General features: G+C 34.2%; 3 protein-coding genes across 3 annotated transcripts; 2 read left to right on the top strand and 1 right to left on the bottom strand.

Moving 5' to 3' along the window:
- The first annotated feature begins 1,246 nt into the window (after positions 1–1,246).
- LOC141721639 (uncharacterized) lies at positions 1,247–2,459 on the top strand. The gene has a single exon (XM_074524638.1). It carries the CDS (start codon positions 1,311–1,313, stop codon positions 2,412–2,414), a length of 1,104 nt encoding a protein of 367 aa, XP_074380739.1. The 5' UTR covers positions 1,247–1,310; the 3' UTR covers positions 2,415–2,459.
- A 179-nt stretch (positions 2,460–2,638) lies between these two features.
- On the top strand, positions 2,639–4,186 carry LOC141717310 (uncharacterized). The gene is made up of 2 exons (XM_074519393.1): positions 2,639–3,159; positions 3,561–4,186. Exons 1-2 carry the CDS (start codon positions 2,758–2,760, stop codon positions 3,933–3,935), a joined length of 777 nt encoding a protein of 258 aa, XP_074375494.1. The 5' UTR covers positions 2,639–2,757; the 3' UTR covers positions 3,936–4,186.
- Positions 4,187–13,372: 9,186 nt separating this feature from the next.
- LOC141720068 (uncharacterized) lies at positions 13,373–13,774 on the bottom strand. Its single transcript, XM_074522424.1, has one exon. It carries the CDS (start codon positions 13,772–13,774, stop codon positions 13,373–13,375), a length of 402 nt encoding a protein of 133 aa, XP_074378525.1.
- Between the last annotated feature and the right edge of the window lie 231 nt (positions 13,775–14,005).

Below are 14,005 nucleotides of genomic sequence, written 5' to 3'. Positions count from 1 at the left end.
GTTTTAATTTAATGGGAATTAAAAAGTGATGCACAGTCATTGGGGTGTTTATAATTTTACATTAATTTGAAAGGTTATAGATGTATTTACGGTTCTTAATACCCTTAGATTTGGTTTTAATTTTATGTGAATTAAAAAATGATGCACAATCGTTGGGTGCAAGTGAGTCGAATCAAACTGAATTTTTAATTGTTCATATTTCAGCTTGTTAATAATATAACAAACTCGAACTCAAGCTCGAACTTTTAAAGAGTTTAAATTTTTGTTCCTGCATCGGCTCATTAAGAAAAACTTTATTTACAAACATGTTAACGAATATCTCATAAACTATGCTTTAACGAATAATTCATGATTACTGTTCACTAACTCTTAAAAAACAATTCAGTTTATAAACTCTTTCTCACGATTCTCGAATTTTTACATGAGTTGCACCAATTTTATTTTTTTATATAACTTCATACACTTATTCACGAGTTATGTTAACGAGTATTTTCACGAATATTATTCACAAACTATATTAACGATCTCATTAGGAATATTGTAATTGAACATGTTCACGAACTTTCGAGCCGGACTATATTATGCTCAAGCAACATATTTACAAACCGAATCTTAAAACCATGTTCATGTTCGGCTCATTTATAAATTTATAAATTAAACCGAAAACGAGCCGAACTTTTTTTATGTGATCACCGAACTGTTCGTGAGCGTATCGACTCATTTATTCCTACAAAATCGGTTAGCACTGCACAAAATTATGAAATTTATGTGACATTTCTAAAATTATAAAAATATAAACTTAACAATAAAAATTTCCTGTGTAGAAAATACAAAAGACTATCAAAATCCAATATTTTAACATTCTGAACTAATAATTGAATATTGTTAGATTTCGAATTAAATTATAGAGTCTTTAATAATACTTTAAATCATAATACTGATTAATTAAACACACTAGCAACCCGGAATATTAAAATACCGAGACAACAACATTTTCTTTTTCAAATCAAAATCTAAACTAGTTTATATGCACTTTATCTATCTAATATTGAAAATAATTTACACGTTGATTTACTTAATCATTCATCGACTCAAAATCTAAAATTATGTCTGTTCAATTCCTTCTCGGATGCAAAAAAGTTGCAGATACGAAAACCTATAGGCATTGTTTCGAACACAAACCACTATATATACTACATTACCTGATGTTCTTTTTATCTATTCTCGTCTCCAAGAACACGTCCCAGGATCTTATACTATTCAACAATACGTGCTTAAAATCTTTGGGCAAGGTAAAACTCTCAGCAAAGATGATGACCAAGCATTATTCGCAAGAAGATAAAGAGGAAGAGGTTGAGGTAGAGCTGAGCAAATTCGAAAAACTGCTTCAAGTTTGTGAAATTGCTAGAGAAAAATATTATCAAGAAAAATTTCAAGGCAAACAGAACAACATTACAGCTTCTGTTCCTTCTTCATCAGCTCCGAAAGATGTTGGAACTTCTGTTTCAAAGCCACTGGGATGGGTTGAACAAGTTCCGAGGAGATCACGCAGCAAGGCCACTAGAGGAGAGGTTTCGTTGTCAGATAGATTCTGCAAGTTGAATTTACAAGGTTGTGTGGATGATCATGATTACTTGAGTGACAAGGAAGTGCCATCTAGTTTATGCAAGTTTAATGGAAAGAGAGTTGCAGATGATCATGATAACTTGAACGACAAGAAGGTGCTTCTTGATGTTAAAGGCAAGAAGAAGTTAAGAAATTACTATGATTGTGATGACGGAGATTATGAATATTCTGAAAAGGAGAGACCAGGGAAGAGTATTGTGAACAAGAATAAAGTTGTTGAGATAGCAGCACCAATGCCTCTAGATCTCGAGAATCGAATTCAAGAGATGGAGGGTGTTGATGTTAAATTGGTAATTCAGAAACAAATCTTTGCTTCTGATACTGACTCAACTCAGAATCGATTTTCAATCCCTATTAAGCAGATTAGACAAGAGGCTAAAGATTTTCTTACAGAAAACGAGATATCACGTTTGCCAATTACAGTTCCATTCATTGATCCAGAACTTGATTTGACATCGATAGTGATCAGAAAGTGGAACTACTCAGGCAAATCATCTTCATACGCTTTGAGTGGTCCTTGGAGTGGGATCAGTACTAGCAATAATCTTCGAGCTGGGATGGTAATGCAGATATGGTCTTTTCGAGTTGATGGACAATTATTTTTGGCACTAGTGAAAGTCTCCAGAGATAATGAACAGGATCATGAAATTGATGGTATTGCAAATGCAGTTCAGCAGATCCATGCAGAACCACATGATCAACAACACGCGATGCAGCAGATTAGTTCTGGAAACCAGGCAGATCGACGGGGTGATCAGGGATGCAGCAGCTACAAGTCCAAAATCTAATCAACTGGAAGATTTAGACTAATATTTACTGAATGTAGTTAATTAGCTTATTTATTCATTAGACATGAGTTTTGTGAAACATGCATCAAACATTATTTAGTTGATAACATGCAATTACATTGTCTATTATTAATATGTGTTTATTTTTAGCATATCATTAGCCTCCTCTCTCTCGTTCATTCTTGAATTATCCACCTCAAAATTTCCTCTCGTTTTCCCTTCTCAATGTTTGCATGAGTTGAATCATAAAAAAGCGTAGACAATTTGAAAAAAGATAAAACAAATTTACCTGGTGTTGCCTCCCAATCTTACTGTTGTCACCGGCAGAGACATCAGCATCACAATGGGGTCCTGCTTTCGCAAGCACTCCTCGTCCCATGAAGATGACGTCGACAAGGAGAATAGCCCCGTGGTGGTGGAACTCTTCTCGTCTCTGGGCGATGCCAGCTCGCCAGAGGCAGAGATGCTATTCTCCCAGGTGGGTAGGGGTGACTATAACCTGGAGATGCCGGTGATTTTGTTGGCTTACCATGTGGATTATTGGAATCATATGGGTTGGAAAGATCCATTTGGATCTAGTTTATGGACAGTACGACAAAAGGCCTACAACGAGGCTCTACAAATCGAATCCTTGTATACTCCCCAAGCAGTTTTCCAAGGGAAAGCCCAATGCAGGGCTAATATCGAGGAAAAATTGTTACCCTGCATCAATGCTGCACCTAGATATCCTGGTCTGGCATTCCAGGTTTGTTGTAGTATAACATATACAAGTCTTTGTTTAGTTTAAAGTTCTTCAATTGCCAGTTTGATGTGTAAACTCAATGTAATCTAGTTATTTGCTGCCTGGTATTTCAGAAAACGGATTTTCTGCTGTGTGCCCATGGGCACACAATAAGAAGATATGTGCCAAAATTTGATTGGTTTTTCAATCATAAATGTTGATGGACCCCTGCATTTACATCAATTTCACCAATAAAAACACTCTAAATTCATAGAATTTAGTGCTTAATGTCTGCCCATGGACACACACTAAACAAACCCTTTCAGAAATATAGAGGTTTTAAGAGAGTTGGTAACTTAATACGGTATTAGGGCTCTTTTGACTCAGCATAACAACAATCTAATATGCATTATCTATATGAATAGGCAACATTTGAAAGGCCGTCAAAGGACAAGCTGCAAGTAACCCTTACAGGTCATCTAAGATCAAAAGTTGATAGTCATGGTGTTAACATCAATGTTGCACTTTATGAAAATGGTCTTGTTACTGATGTCGAAAATGGACCAAACATTGGCCGAGTTCTGACAACTGATTATGTAGTGAGGAAGCTCGAAAAGCTCTGCTTTGTTAAAGACATTACTCCCAAGCAGGAGGTCTCGGGGACTCTGAAGTTCAATCTTTGGGAAGGTTTCGACAGCTGCAAATGTGGCATTGCAGTCTTCCTTCAAGATGACTACTTATATATTTTTGGTTCACAGGACATTAAGTTGCCAGACGATCTAGAAATTCAAGCTCTATGAATTAGTTCAGATTTCTGAATCAGAAAATCAGAAGTGGCTCGGGAAAGTCCGTTTGATCGCGATATTCAGGTTCTGAGACATAGCATTCCAGCCATATTTGTATTGTACAGAGTAATGTGTTTGGACTAGGTTGTTTAGGTACTGCAATGAAACATTTTAAAGATATCTGGTTCTGCAGTAATTTGTAGTTGAGAAAGGGTAATTTGGTTCATGATGTGGAACACAGGGATTATACATTTATTATTGATTCATGTTCTGTTTATGCTAGAGATAAGTTGATTGTAAATTGTAACCTATTTAGTAGTTTAAGTATATTATACATATTCCTATATAAGAAACAGTTGTCTTTAGTTATTTAGAGTAAAAATTATTCCAATAAATCTCTGTTAAATAATTGATTAGATGATATATGAATAATATAAACCCGACTATTAGGAAAATATATTAAATATATATATATATATATTATATTTTAGATATTTATTATGAAATTATAATATTATAATATTGAGGTATATATAGATAACCTCAAATACATTATGAGAGAGATATTGTATGATTGAGTAATACAGAACACTTTTATCAAGTTGTCATGCCATCAGAACCAGGTCAAATAACCCTTACTTCCGCAAATACAGATCAATATACAAAATATGTATTACCCGGATTTTCGAAGAAACAATGGCAATCATTGATTACAGCTTTTGGTAACCCTAAAAATACAACATATCAGTTAAAAAGTGAAAATTACGATAAATGATGGATAATTGATTTCGGCGCTTCATATCATGTTACGTGAAATTTATCTTGTTTGAAGAATCTTAAAGATGTGATCCCATGTACAGTTGGTTTGCCAAATGGTGAGAAAGTTGCAACAATCAAAAAAGGAACAATGCAACTTTCAGACAAAATTTGTCTTAATCGGGTCCTTTATGTTCTGAAATTAACTTGCAATCTAGTTTCTATTTCACAACTTAGTGATGATCAGAATTGTTTTGTTTGATTTTCGTTTGACACGTGTGTTACAAGATTGAATAATGCGGAATGAACTTAACTATGAACATCTTTGTAAATCAATCTACTGATTACAAAAGCATTAATGAATACTGTTTACATGTTTCTTGAAAAAGAAGAATGAGAATAATATAGTAGTAAAACTGAAAATGATTAACTAGCTAATGTGTCTAATATATGTCTTCAGAGAGAGAAAGAGTGAGTGGACATGATTGATTCTGTTGTAACTAACTTCTATATCTGGCATTCTGATGACGTGGCATGCTGAGTCAGATTATAGAGCTGAGCTGACATCTTCACATTCTTCAGTACTCTCAACAGTCCCCCTCAAACTGGAATGACATTGTGACATTCCTAGTTTGTTAAGTAGTTCCTTGAACTGAGTTGAAGGTAGTACTTTAGTAAACACATCTGCAATCTGATTTGCAGTAGGCAAGTAAGTGAGTTGAATTAAACCCTCCAGCACCTTGTCTCTAGTGAAATGAACATCGATTTCGATTTGTTTTGTTCTCTCATGTTGCACCGGATTCTTAGCAATGTGTATGGCGCTTTGGTTATCACAATGCAGTATCACTGGAGGTAGATTAGTGACTTCTAACTCTGATAGTAATCTCACAAGCCAAGTTATCTCTGAAGCTGCTGCAGACATAGCTCTATATTCAGCCTCTGCTGAACTCTTAGACACAACACTCTGTTTCTTAGATTTCCAACTGATTGGAGACTTACCAAGCTTCATCAAGTAACCAGTTATTGACCTCCTAGTGTCTAAACAAGCACCCCAGTCTGAATCAGAGAAGGCCTGTAGGGTGAGCTGTGAGTCTGCATTCAAGATAATTCCTTGCCCTGTTGTGCTTGCTACATAATTCAGAGTGTGAACCAAGGCTTGATAATGAGGTACTCTTGGAGTCTGTAAGAATTTACTTAAGTGTTGGACTGTGAATGACAAATTTGGTCTAGTGTGGGTTAAAAAATTTAGCTTCCCAACTAGGCATCTGTACAGGCTTGGGTCATGAAATAATTCCCCTTCTGTAGCACTCAACTTTAGATTTATAGGAAGAGGGGTGACTGCATTTTTAAACTCGACTATTCCTGATTGTTCCAACAACTCCATAGTAAACTTTCTTTAGGACATAGAAATGCCACTGTCTAGATAACCAATCTCTATACCAAGAAAGAAACTGAGCTTTCCAAGATCCTTAATACTAAAAGTCTTATCAAGATGCAGTTTGAGCTTTTTAATTTCATGTGCACCACTTCCTGTCAGAATAATATCATCAACGTATACATCAGCCACTGTCATATGCATTCCATTCTTCTTGATAAACAATGAATAATCATACTTTGATTGAATGAATTCCTTAGCATATAATTCCCCCACTAACTTAGCAAACCACTGGCGGGAAGCTTGCTTCAAACCGTACAGTGATTTGATAAGTTTGCATACCTGATTAAAAGGGTTAGGAAAACCTGGTGGTGGTAACATATATACTTCTTCAAACAAGTCTCCATGGAGGAATGCGTTATTCACTTCAAGCTGGTGTAATTCCCATTTCCGGCTAGCAGCAATTGCAAGTAAACAGCGTACAATGGTCATTTTAACTACTGGAGAAAATATTTCCTCGTAATCAATCCCCCATTTCTGATTATAACCTTTAGCCACGAGACGAGCTTTGTAACGTTCCACAGTCCCATCAGACTTGAGCTTGATTTTAAACACCCATTTGCACCCTATGGGACGTTTACCAGGTGGGAGATCAGTTAAAACCCATGTTTTATTTTGTATCAATGCCTGTATTTCTTTCTCCATTGCCATAATCCATCTTGGATCTGTAGAAGCCTCTTCATACGTAGTAGGTTCAACAAGAGAATCACTATTGGCTACTAAAGCATGAGATTCAGTAGAAAGATTGTTAAATGACACCAAATTACACCAGTGATATTTCTCAGGTATGTCTGCAATGGTAATATTGCAGATATAATTGTCAAGAAGGACAGATGGTTTATGTACTCGAGTGCTTCTTCTTAATATTGGAAAATGACCAGAGGAAGAAGTCGAGTTATCATCGTCAGAAATATCTTGAGTTAAAGAATTAGTATGTGATGTCTGTGAAGTGGAAGGCTGATTGGTTTGACTATGAACAGGAATAGAATCAATATAACCATTGTTCATTTCAAATGCATCAGGTATATGAAATGTATCAGAAGAAGGAAAGGTGATTTGAGGAAGAAAGAATGGTTGAGATGTAATATTGTCTTTTACATGAAATGGAAAATTACGTTCATGAAAAACAACATCTCGTGAGATTGATACCTGATGAGTGACTAGATGAAGAACTTTGTAGCCTTTCTTTCCAGCTGGATAACCAATGAAGACGTGTGCAACTCCTTTTGCATCAAACTTTGTATTTGAAGGTGTTAAGTCAGAAACAAAACACAAGCACCCAAATACTCGTATGTGAGATAAATCTGGATTTTCAGAAAAAAAAAAAAAACTTTTCATACGGACTACTAAAGCTTAAACTTTGCAAAGGCATTCGGTTAATAAGATGAACTGCAGATAGTACGCATTCTCCCCAGAATTGAATTGGAACTCGATATTGAAAGAATAAAGCTCGTGCAGTAGACAATATATGTCTATGCTTACGTTCAACCACCCCATTTTGTTGGGGTGAGTAAGCACACGTTTTCTGATGTTGTATTCCTTTCGAATTATAAATTTTTTGCATATCACCAGCACATAGTTCAGCAGCATTATCAGTACGAACTATTTTCACAGAACAACCACATTGATTTTCAATTAAGGTAACAAAAGACTGAAATATTTGGACCACGTCTGATTTAAATTGTAACAAGAATACCCAGCACATCCGAGAGAAATCATCTACAATTGTAACAAAGTATCTACACTTATTATAAGTTGGTTCTTTGAATGGTCCCCATATATCTAAGTGCAGAAGTTCCAATCTTGCTGAAGTGACTGTAGTACTACTTGTAAATGGTCTTCTAGTTTGCTTTGCTGCAGGACAGATTTGGCAGATTGATTGAAGATGACATGGTTTAGCAAACACATCTGGGATTTGATGAAATAACTCTACTGGCAAATGCCCAATTCTGAGATGCCACAGCTTCAATTTATTTTCATCACTTTTCTCAGTAGATGCTGCAACTGCAACTGATTGATTAAACTGCTCTTGAGTATCAACTAAGTAGTAAAGTCTATTCTTGAGATTACCAAGAAGCTGTTGACTCATTGAAGATCTCTGAAGATAACATTTATCACCAGTGAATGTTACTATGCCATTTAGATCCTTACATAGTTTTGGTATTGAAATCAAGTTAAACTTGAAGTCTGGCACATACAAAACATCATGTAAAACAATGTTATTATGCAGATGTACTGTACCAATATGTGTTATTAAGACCCGTTTACCATTAGGAATGGTAATTTTATTACCAGAATTCTGAAGCTCCTTATATGTAGAGAAAATGGACAAATCATAACACATATGATCTGTGGCTCCGCTATCCATTATCCAAGTAAATGTTAAAGAAAATAAAGACATTTTACCTGCAACATTTGCACACTTATGCTGACTATCATCCAATTTTTCTTTTCCCAATAACTGAACCAATTGTGAATACTGAGCTGTAGTGTGATATCCCGTATTTTCAGAATTATTATTATTATTATTTGAATATGTTTATGTGATTTTCTGATTTAGAATGAATAAAATTGGGGATATTTTATTCCTATTTGACGAGTTTGTGTTATTAAATGGTAATGTGCTAATTGTTGAGTGTTATATCGATCTTTTTTAATATCTGGAAATATTTCCTTAAATGTATTATTTTCAAAAGTTTATTTGAAAACCGATCATTTTATTGATATCGGTAAATTGGGTTTGTTTAGTAATATTAGAGATTAGATGGATATTCGGTCTGCTATGTGTTGTATGTAATATTAATTGTGTGGGACTCGGTTGTGATTGAGGATTATTTGTATTATTAATTACTGAGTCGTATCGTTTTGTTTTTGTCTTTAAAAGTGATTTTATTGAAAAATTTAATTTTATAAATATTTAAATTATCTTTAAAATTATTTTTATGACTTTATAATTACAATAATTATTTTTGGGATTTTATAAAATTTAGAAATCAATATTTCATCAATTATTTAGCCATGTATGATTTTCTGATTGCATATATTTGTAAAACCCGTATTTAATTCCAAAATTCTTCAAAAATTATGAAACTTATATTTATTTAAGTTTGGAATATTCCGAGAATTTTAAAATTATTTTGGGAATTTTTAGGATTAATTTTACCCGCGCGTTGAATCTTTTAATTGCTAAAAGCGGGTATAAATTGCGTTTCAAAATTTATTTTAAAATTTCAAAATTTATGTTTTTATAAACTTCGGGATATTTGTAACATTTTAAGACTATTTTCGTGATTTTCTGAATTTGTTTCAAGTGCAGGTCGGTTCGTTAATTGTAAAATGCGGGTATGTTGCACAATTCAAAAATGCTTTAAAACTTATGAAATTTTTATTTTATTAATTTTTGATTATTTTGAAAATTTTAAAATTAATTTTGAATTATTTTGATTTGTTTTCATTCGCAAAATATATCGTGAAATTGTCAATGCGGGACAAACCGGGCTGCAGGAAACAATACGCATTCTTTTTGCTACGTGGCAATTTAAATGAGGTGTGGAAGATTTATTATATATACGTGTTGATTGCTGGTTAAAAAAAACGAAAAAAAAAACAAAAACAAAACACACGCACACATGCACCCTCCCAGAGTCCCAGTCTCCCAGCCTCTCAATCTCTCCTCCCTCAGCTGTCTTGTTCACCCGCCTCCACCTTTCCCCTGCTTCCCCTGTTCCCCACCCTTTCCCTTTTATTTTTTTTTCTTTTACCTTCTCCGTCTCTATATTTTTATATATATATTAAATATTCAAAAATTCATATCTTACAAACTGTGAACCTAAATTTCAATTATTATATATATTAACGATCAACGCTTCGATACCTACGCATAGGTATATATATTTCGAGGTTTTAAGAAGAAAATTTGCGAAGCATATTTTCCGTTTTAATTTATTTTCGGGGTATAGAAAAAGAGTTTGGAGGCGGTGATTACTCCACATGGCATCTCAGCGTGTATATACCTATCGCTATTAATTTCGGATTTTTCTGGAGATATTTTCCGGACATCAGATTTTCTCTTCGGGGTGATCAGAATTTATTTTGGGTAAGGATTCCGAGTTTCTGCTTTTATATTTTGGGTATATTATAGCATGTCAGTGTTTATATATTTATTTCATAATTTTAGAAGTTTTTGTAGAAGTCATTTTTGACCGTGTTATTCATTTCTGGAGTGTTTATACGCGTAAATATAAATTATTGTGTTAATTGTTGTTGGTTGTGTCGATATGATATCGACTGGCAGTCCGAGAAATAGAGGAGGTGCAATCCGATTTCAAAGAAAATATTATTTTAAATTATTTTCCAGGCTCGATAATTCTTATAAAATTATTTTCGGGTGTTCGAGCACTATTATTTAGTTATAAAATGATTCGGAGACCCGTTTTAATTCCGAAAAATGTTCAAAAATTCATAATAAATAAACCGTTCGTCCGTTTAATACGAAACGAACACGTATAGACTCAGAAAAATATTCCGCTTTCATTAAAAATACTTTCTAGACCTAAATTATTTTTTTTCGGGGACTCGATTGTTTTTGCAAATCATTCTGAGTCGCTTATTTATCTAAAATACGTATTTTGACCCAATTTCAGTTTTAAACGTACCGAGTCGAACCTTTTGACGAACCGAGTCATATGTAATATGAATTATGTGATACGTGGATTATGTGCTTACATGTGATATGAATTACGTGTGTAAGTGGGTCAATGATCTTGTGTTTGGCTGTTTTCTTTATGTGTGGGCTATCGTATGGGTAGACGATAGGATTTTGACGCGTAGTTCGTCGAGTGATTATCGTTTAGACGATTAAAGTTCTATATTTTAATTATAGATGCGGATCATTCGAGTTGATCAGGACAAGACGTTGGATAAAGAATAAGATGGAATGGTATTGGGTAGCTGACTTCTAGTAATCGCAGGAGCAACTTATCAGTAAAGTGTTGGAAGGGAAGACGATGATGTTTTGAGACATAATGTCAGAATTGATGCGTCTTTGCGAGTGTGACTAACTGCTAAAAACCCAAAGGCGAGTATCCCTATCATCACTTATTGTTCAAGTGATATTTATTTTAAATCTTTTGATGCAAGTATTGCTTTCCATATTCTCAGTTTAGAATCGATAAATGTTTTACATATCGCTGAATTAAATAATTCTGTTATGCAAATACTCGTCTGCTGTTCTATGTTAAGAATAGTCAAGTGATTTTACTTATCCAATTACCGGATTTATAAATATTTTGGATTTTGAGAAAAGTGAATTGGTTGCGAATATTCCTACCCAAGAATTGGGGGAATAAAATTATTTCGGGTGTCAATTATTATGACCCCATTTCAATAAAAGGTTTTAAGATTGGATCATAATTGCGTAAGTGACCGGGACGGACGGTCCAGCGGAGGGCTATTTCTAAGTGTCATATGGAATATTATGACATAATTTTTGCCACAGGCAGGTATATTGCCTTTTGTTTGAGTACTCGTGTTTTGGGGTCACGTTTCTATGAATCATGACCTTGTGTTATCACACGGGCTGATCAACATGTGATAGTACATCCGTCGGAGGATGATCCTAATCTAAATTATCATATCGTTTTTGATATTCATGGAATAAATCATTTATCAACTGTTTCTGTTTTGGAATAATGGTAAAGTGCGGTTTTGATTCAGATTTTGATTTATGTTGATACTTACGTTGTTGTTAAATATCAAAGGTGGTATTAGTATAGATGAATGATGTTGACTTCAGTATGGAATGTTGTGAGCATCAAAGTTCGTATTGATATCTAATTTGATATGACAGCAAAATAAGTATTAATTTGAAGAGTTCGGTTTTGAATAAAGTTTATGATTCAATCCATAATCATTGTTTCATGTTATTGTGGTTTACGATATTTCCGTAAACACTGTTTTACGAGTTTTATTCTCGTCAAGTTTCAAAGTATTGCTGAAACATCTCGCTCAAAAATATCAAAATGGGTTTGAATACAATTAAGAAATCAATTATGGGGTTCCTCAACTAAAATTTTATGATTCAGCAATTATGATTTTAAATATTCTGCTCTAATGCAGATGTCGGTTTTATATCAAAAGACCCTATATATGTCATAATGATCTTGCTGAGCATTTCTTCCGCTCATACTTGCCTGTTTTCAAATTTAACCTCCAGTGAAGATTAGCTTGCGCTGTTTAGCTGTGTAATTCAAGGAAGCAAAGAAGAGGCTTTTGGAAGGTGGTTGATCCAGGGTTGCGGGCTAGTGTAAGTTTTATTGTGTAAAGTTGTTTATATTATATTATATTATAATTATATATTTTATTTGGGCCTAGTATACTTCATTTCAAAGTTATACTAGTGGGTTTAGTTTTGAGTTGGAATTTATTGAAAAGAGTTTTAAAAGAAAGAGAATTTTTTTTTGTGGAATTTGGATATCTTGTTTCTAGAACTGTAACCTTAAAAGATCTTGGATTAGTTTTGGGTCATTTATGCTAAATATCTTCCGCTGACATTTGTTTATTAATTAAACAGGTTAATTTGGATTGAGGTTTCATAGTGACGACCAAATCCCTTGACCCCGGATTTGGGGGCGTTACATGCAGTCAGTGTCATAGTGTTTTCAGCTTCAGCAGGTACACTTGCAGATGCTAAATCAGTTTCATTATGTGCATTTGCAACAATTCTCTTGTCTTTATCAAATTTGAAGTGAGGTGGATAGCCATTGAGTTTGTAACACCTTTGAATGGTATGGCCTGCAGTTTTACAATGATCACAGAAATAGCTATTCATTCGAGCTCTAGTATCATTCAGATTGTAATTTTGTCTATTACCATTTCCCTGCCTGAACTTATCTTGAAACATCCTTTTATGATTTGCAGCAAATGCCATAACTTCTTCAGTTCCAATTGATCCTTGATATAGCTTCTTATGATTTTCCTCTTGAAGCAACAATCTATAAGCATGTGAGATTGTTGGTAGTGGATTCATCGCTAAAATACTCCCCCTTATAATCTCAAAACCATCATTTTGTTTCATCAAAAATTCAACAAGCCTTCTATCTTCCTGAGACTTAAGCAACTTTGCTCTTATAGTACGGGTACAATTTGTACATTCACAGCTAGGAAGTGGATCAATTCCATCAAGTTGATCCCAGATCATCTTCATCTTAGTGTAGTAGCCAGAAACACTATCCAAACCTTGTTTCATTTCATGCAAATTCTGCTACAAAGAGAACAGCATAGTCCCAGAAGACTGCCCATATCTTTTCTCAAGATTGACCCATACATCTCTTGCCGTATTAAAATATAACACACTTCTAGCAATATCTTGATCTAAAACCCCCAAAATCCAAGAAATCATCATATTGTTGCGTCTATCCCATGCTCTATAAGTCTCATCATTAACATTTGGCTTACTAATCGTCCCGTCAACAAAACCTGTCTTGTTCTTTGCTGCAAGACTAATAAGCATAGATCGTTTCCAATCTCCATAGCCTTTTCCATCAAACTTAAACGATAGCAATTTCATGCCAGGATTATCAGAAGGATGAATGTAGTATGGTGAAACAGGATTCTGTGACGGATCAACTACATTTTCTTGTATTGGATCAACGTTTGTTGCCATTTTCAGAAACAATTTACAGTATTTATGACTGTAGTAGAAAATGATCAAGAAATACTAACTATAAACGATTGACTGCAACACTTTTAGGATACTTATCTTCAAGAAACAAGATCAACAAGTAGAATATGAAGAACAATCAAATCAAACAGATCGTAGCAAACAGATCGTAGCGAATCAAACAGATCGTAGAGAGAATCAAACAGATCGTAGAGAGAATCAAACAAACTTAGA

Source organism: Apium graveolens, chromosome 4 (assembly GCF_009905375.1).
Source record: "Apium graveolens cultivar Ventura chromosome 4, ASM990537v1, whole genome shotgun sequence".
NCBI lineage: Eukaryota > Viridiplantae > Streptophyta > Magnoliopsida > Apiales > Apiaceae > Apium > Apium graveolens.
This window is presented reverse-complemented; position numbering and strand designations above follow the sequence as displayed.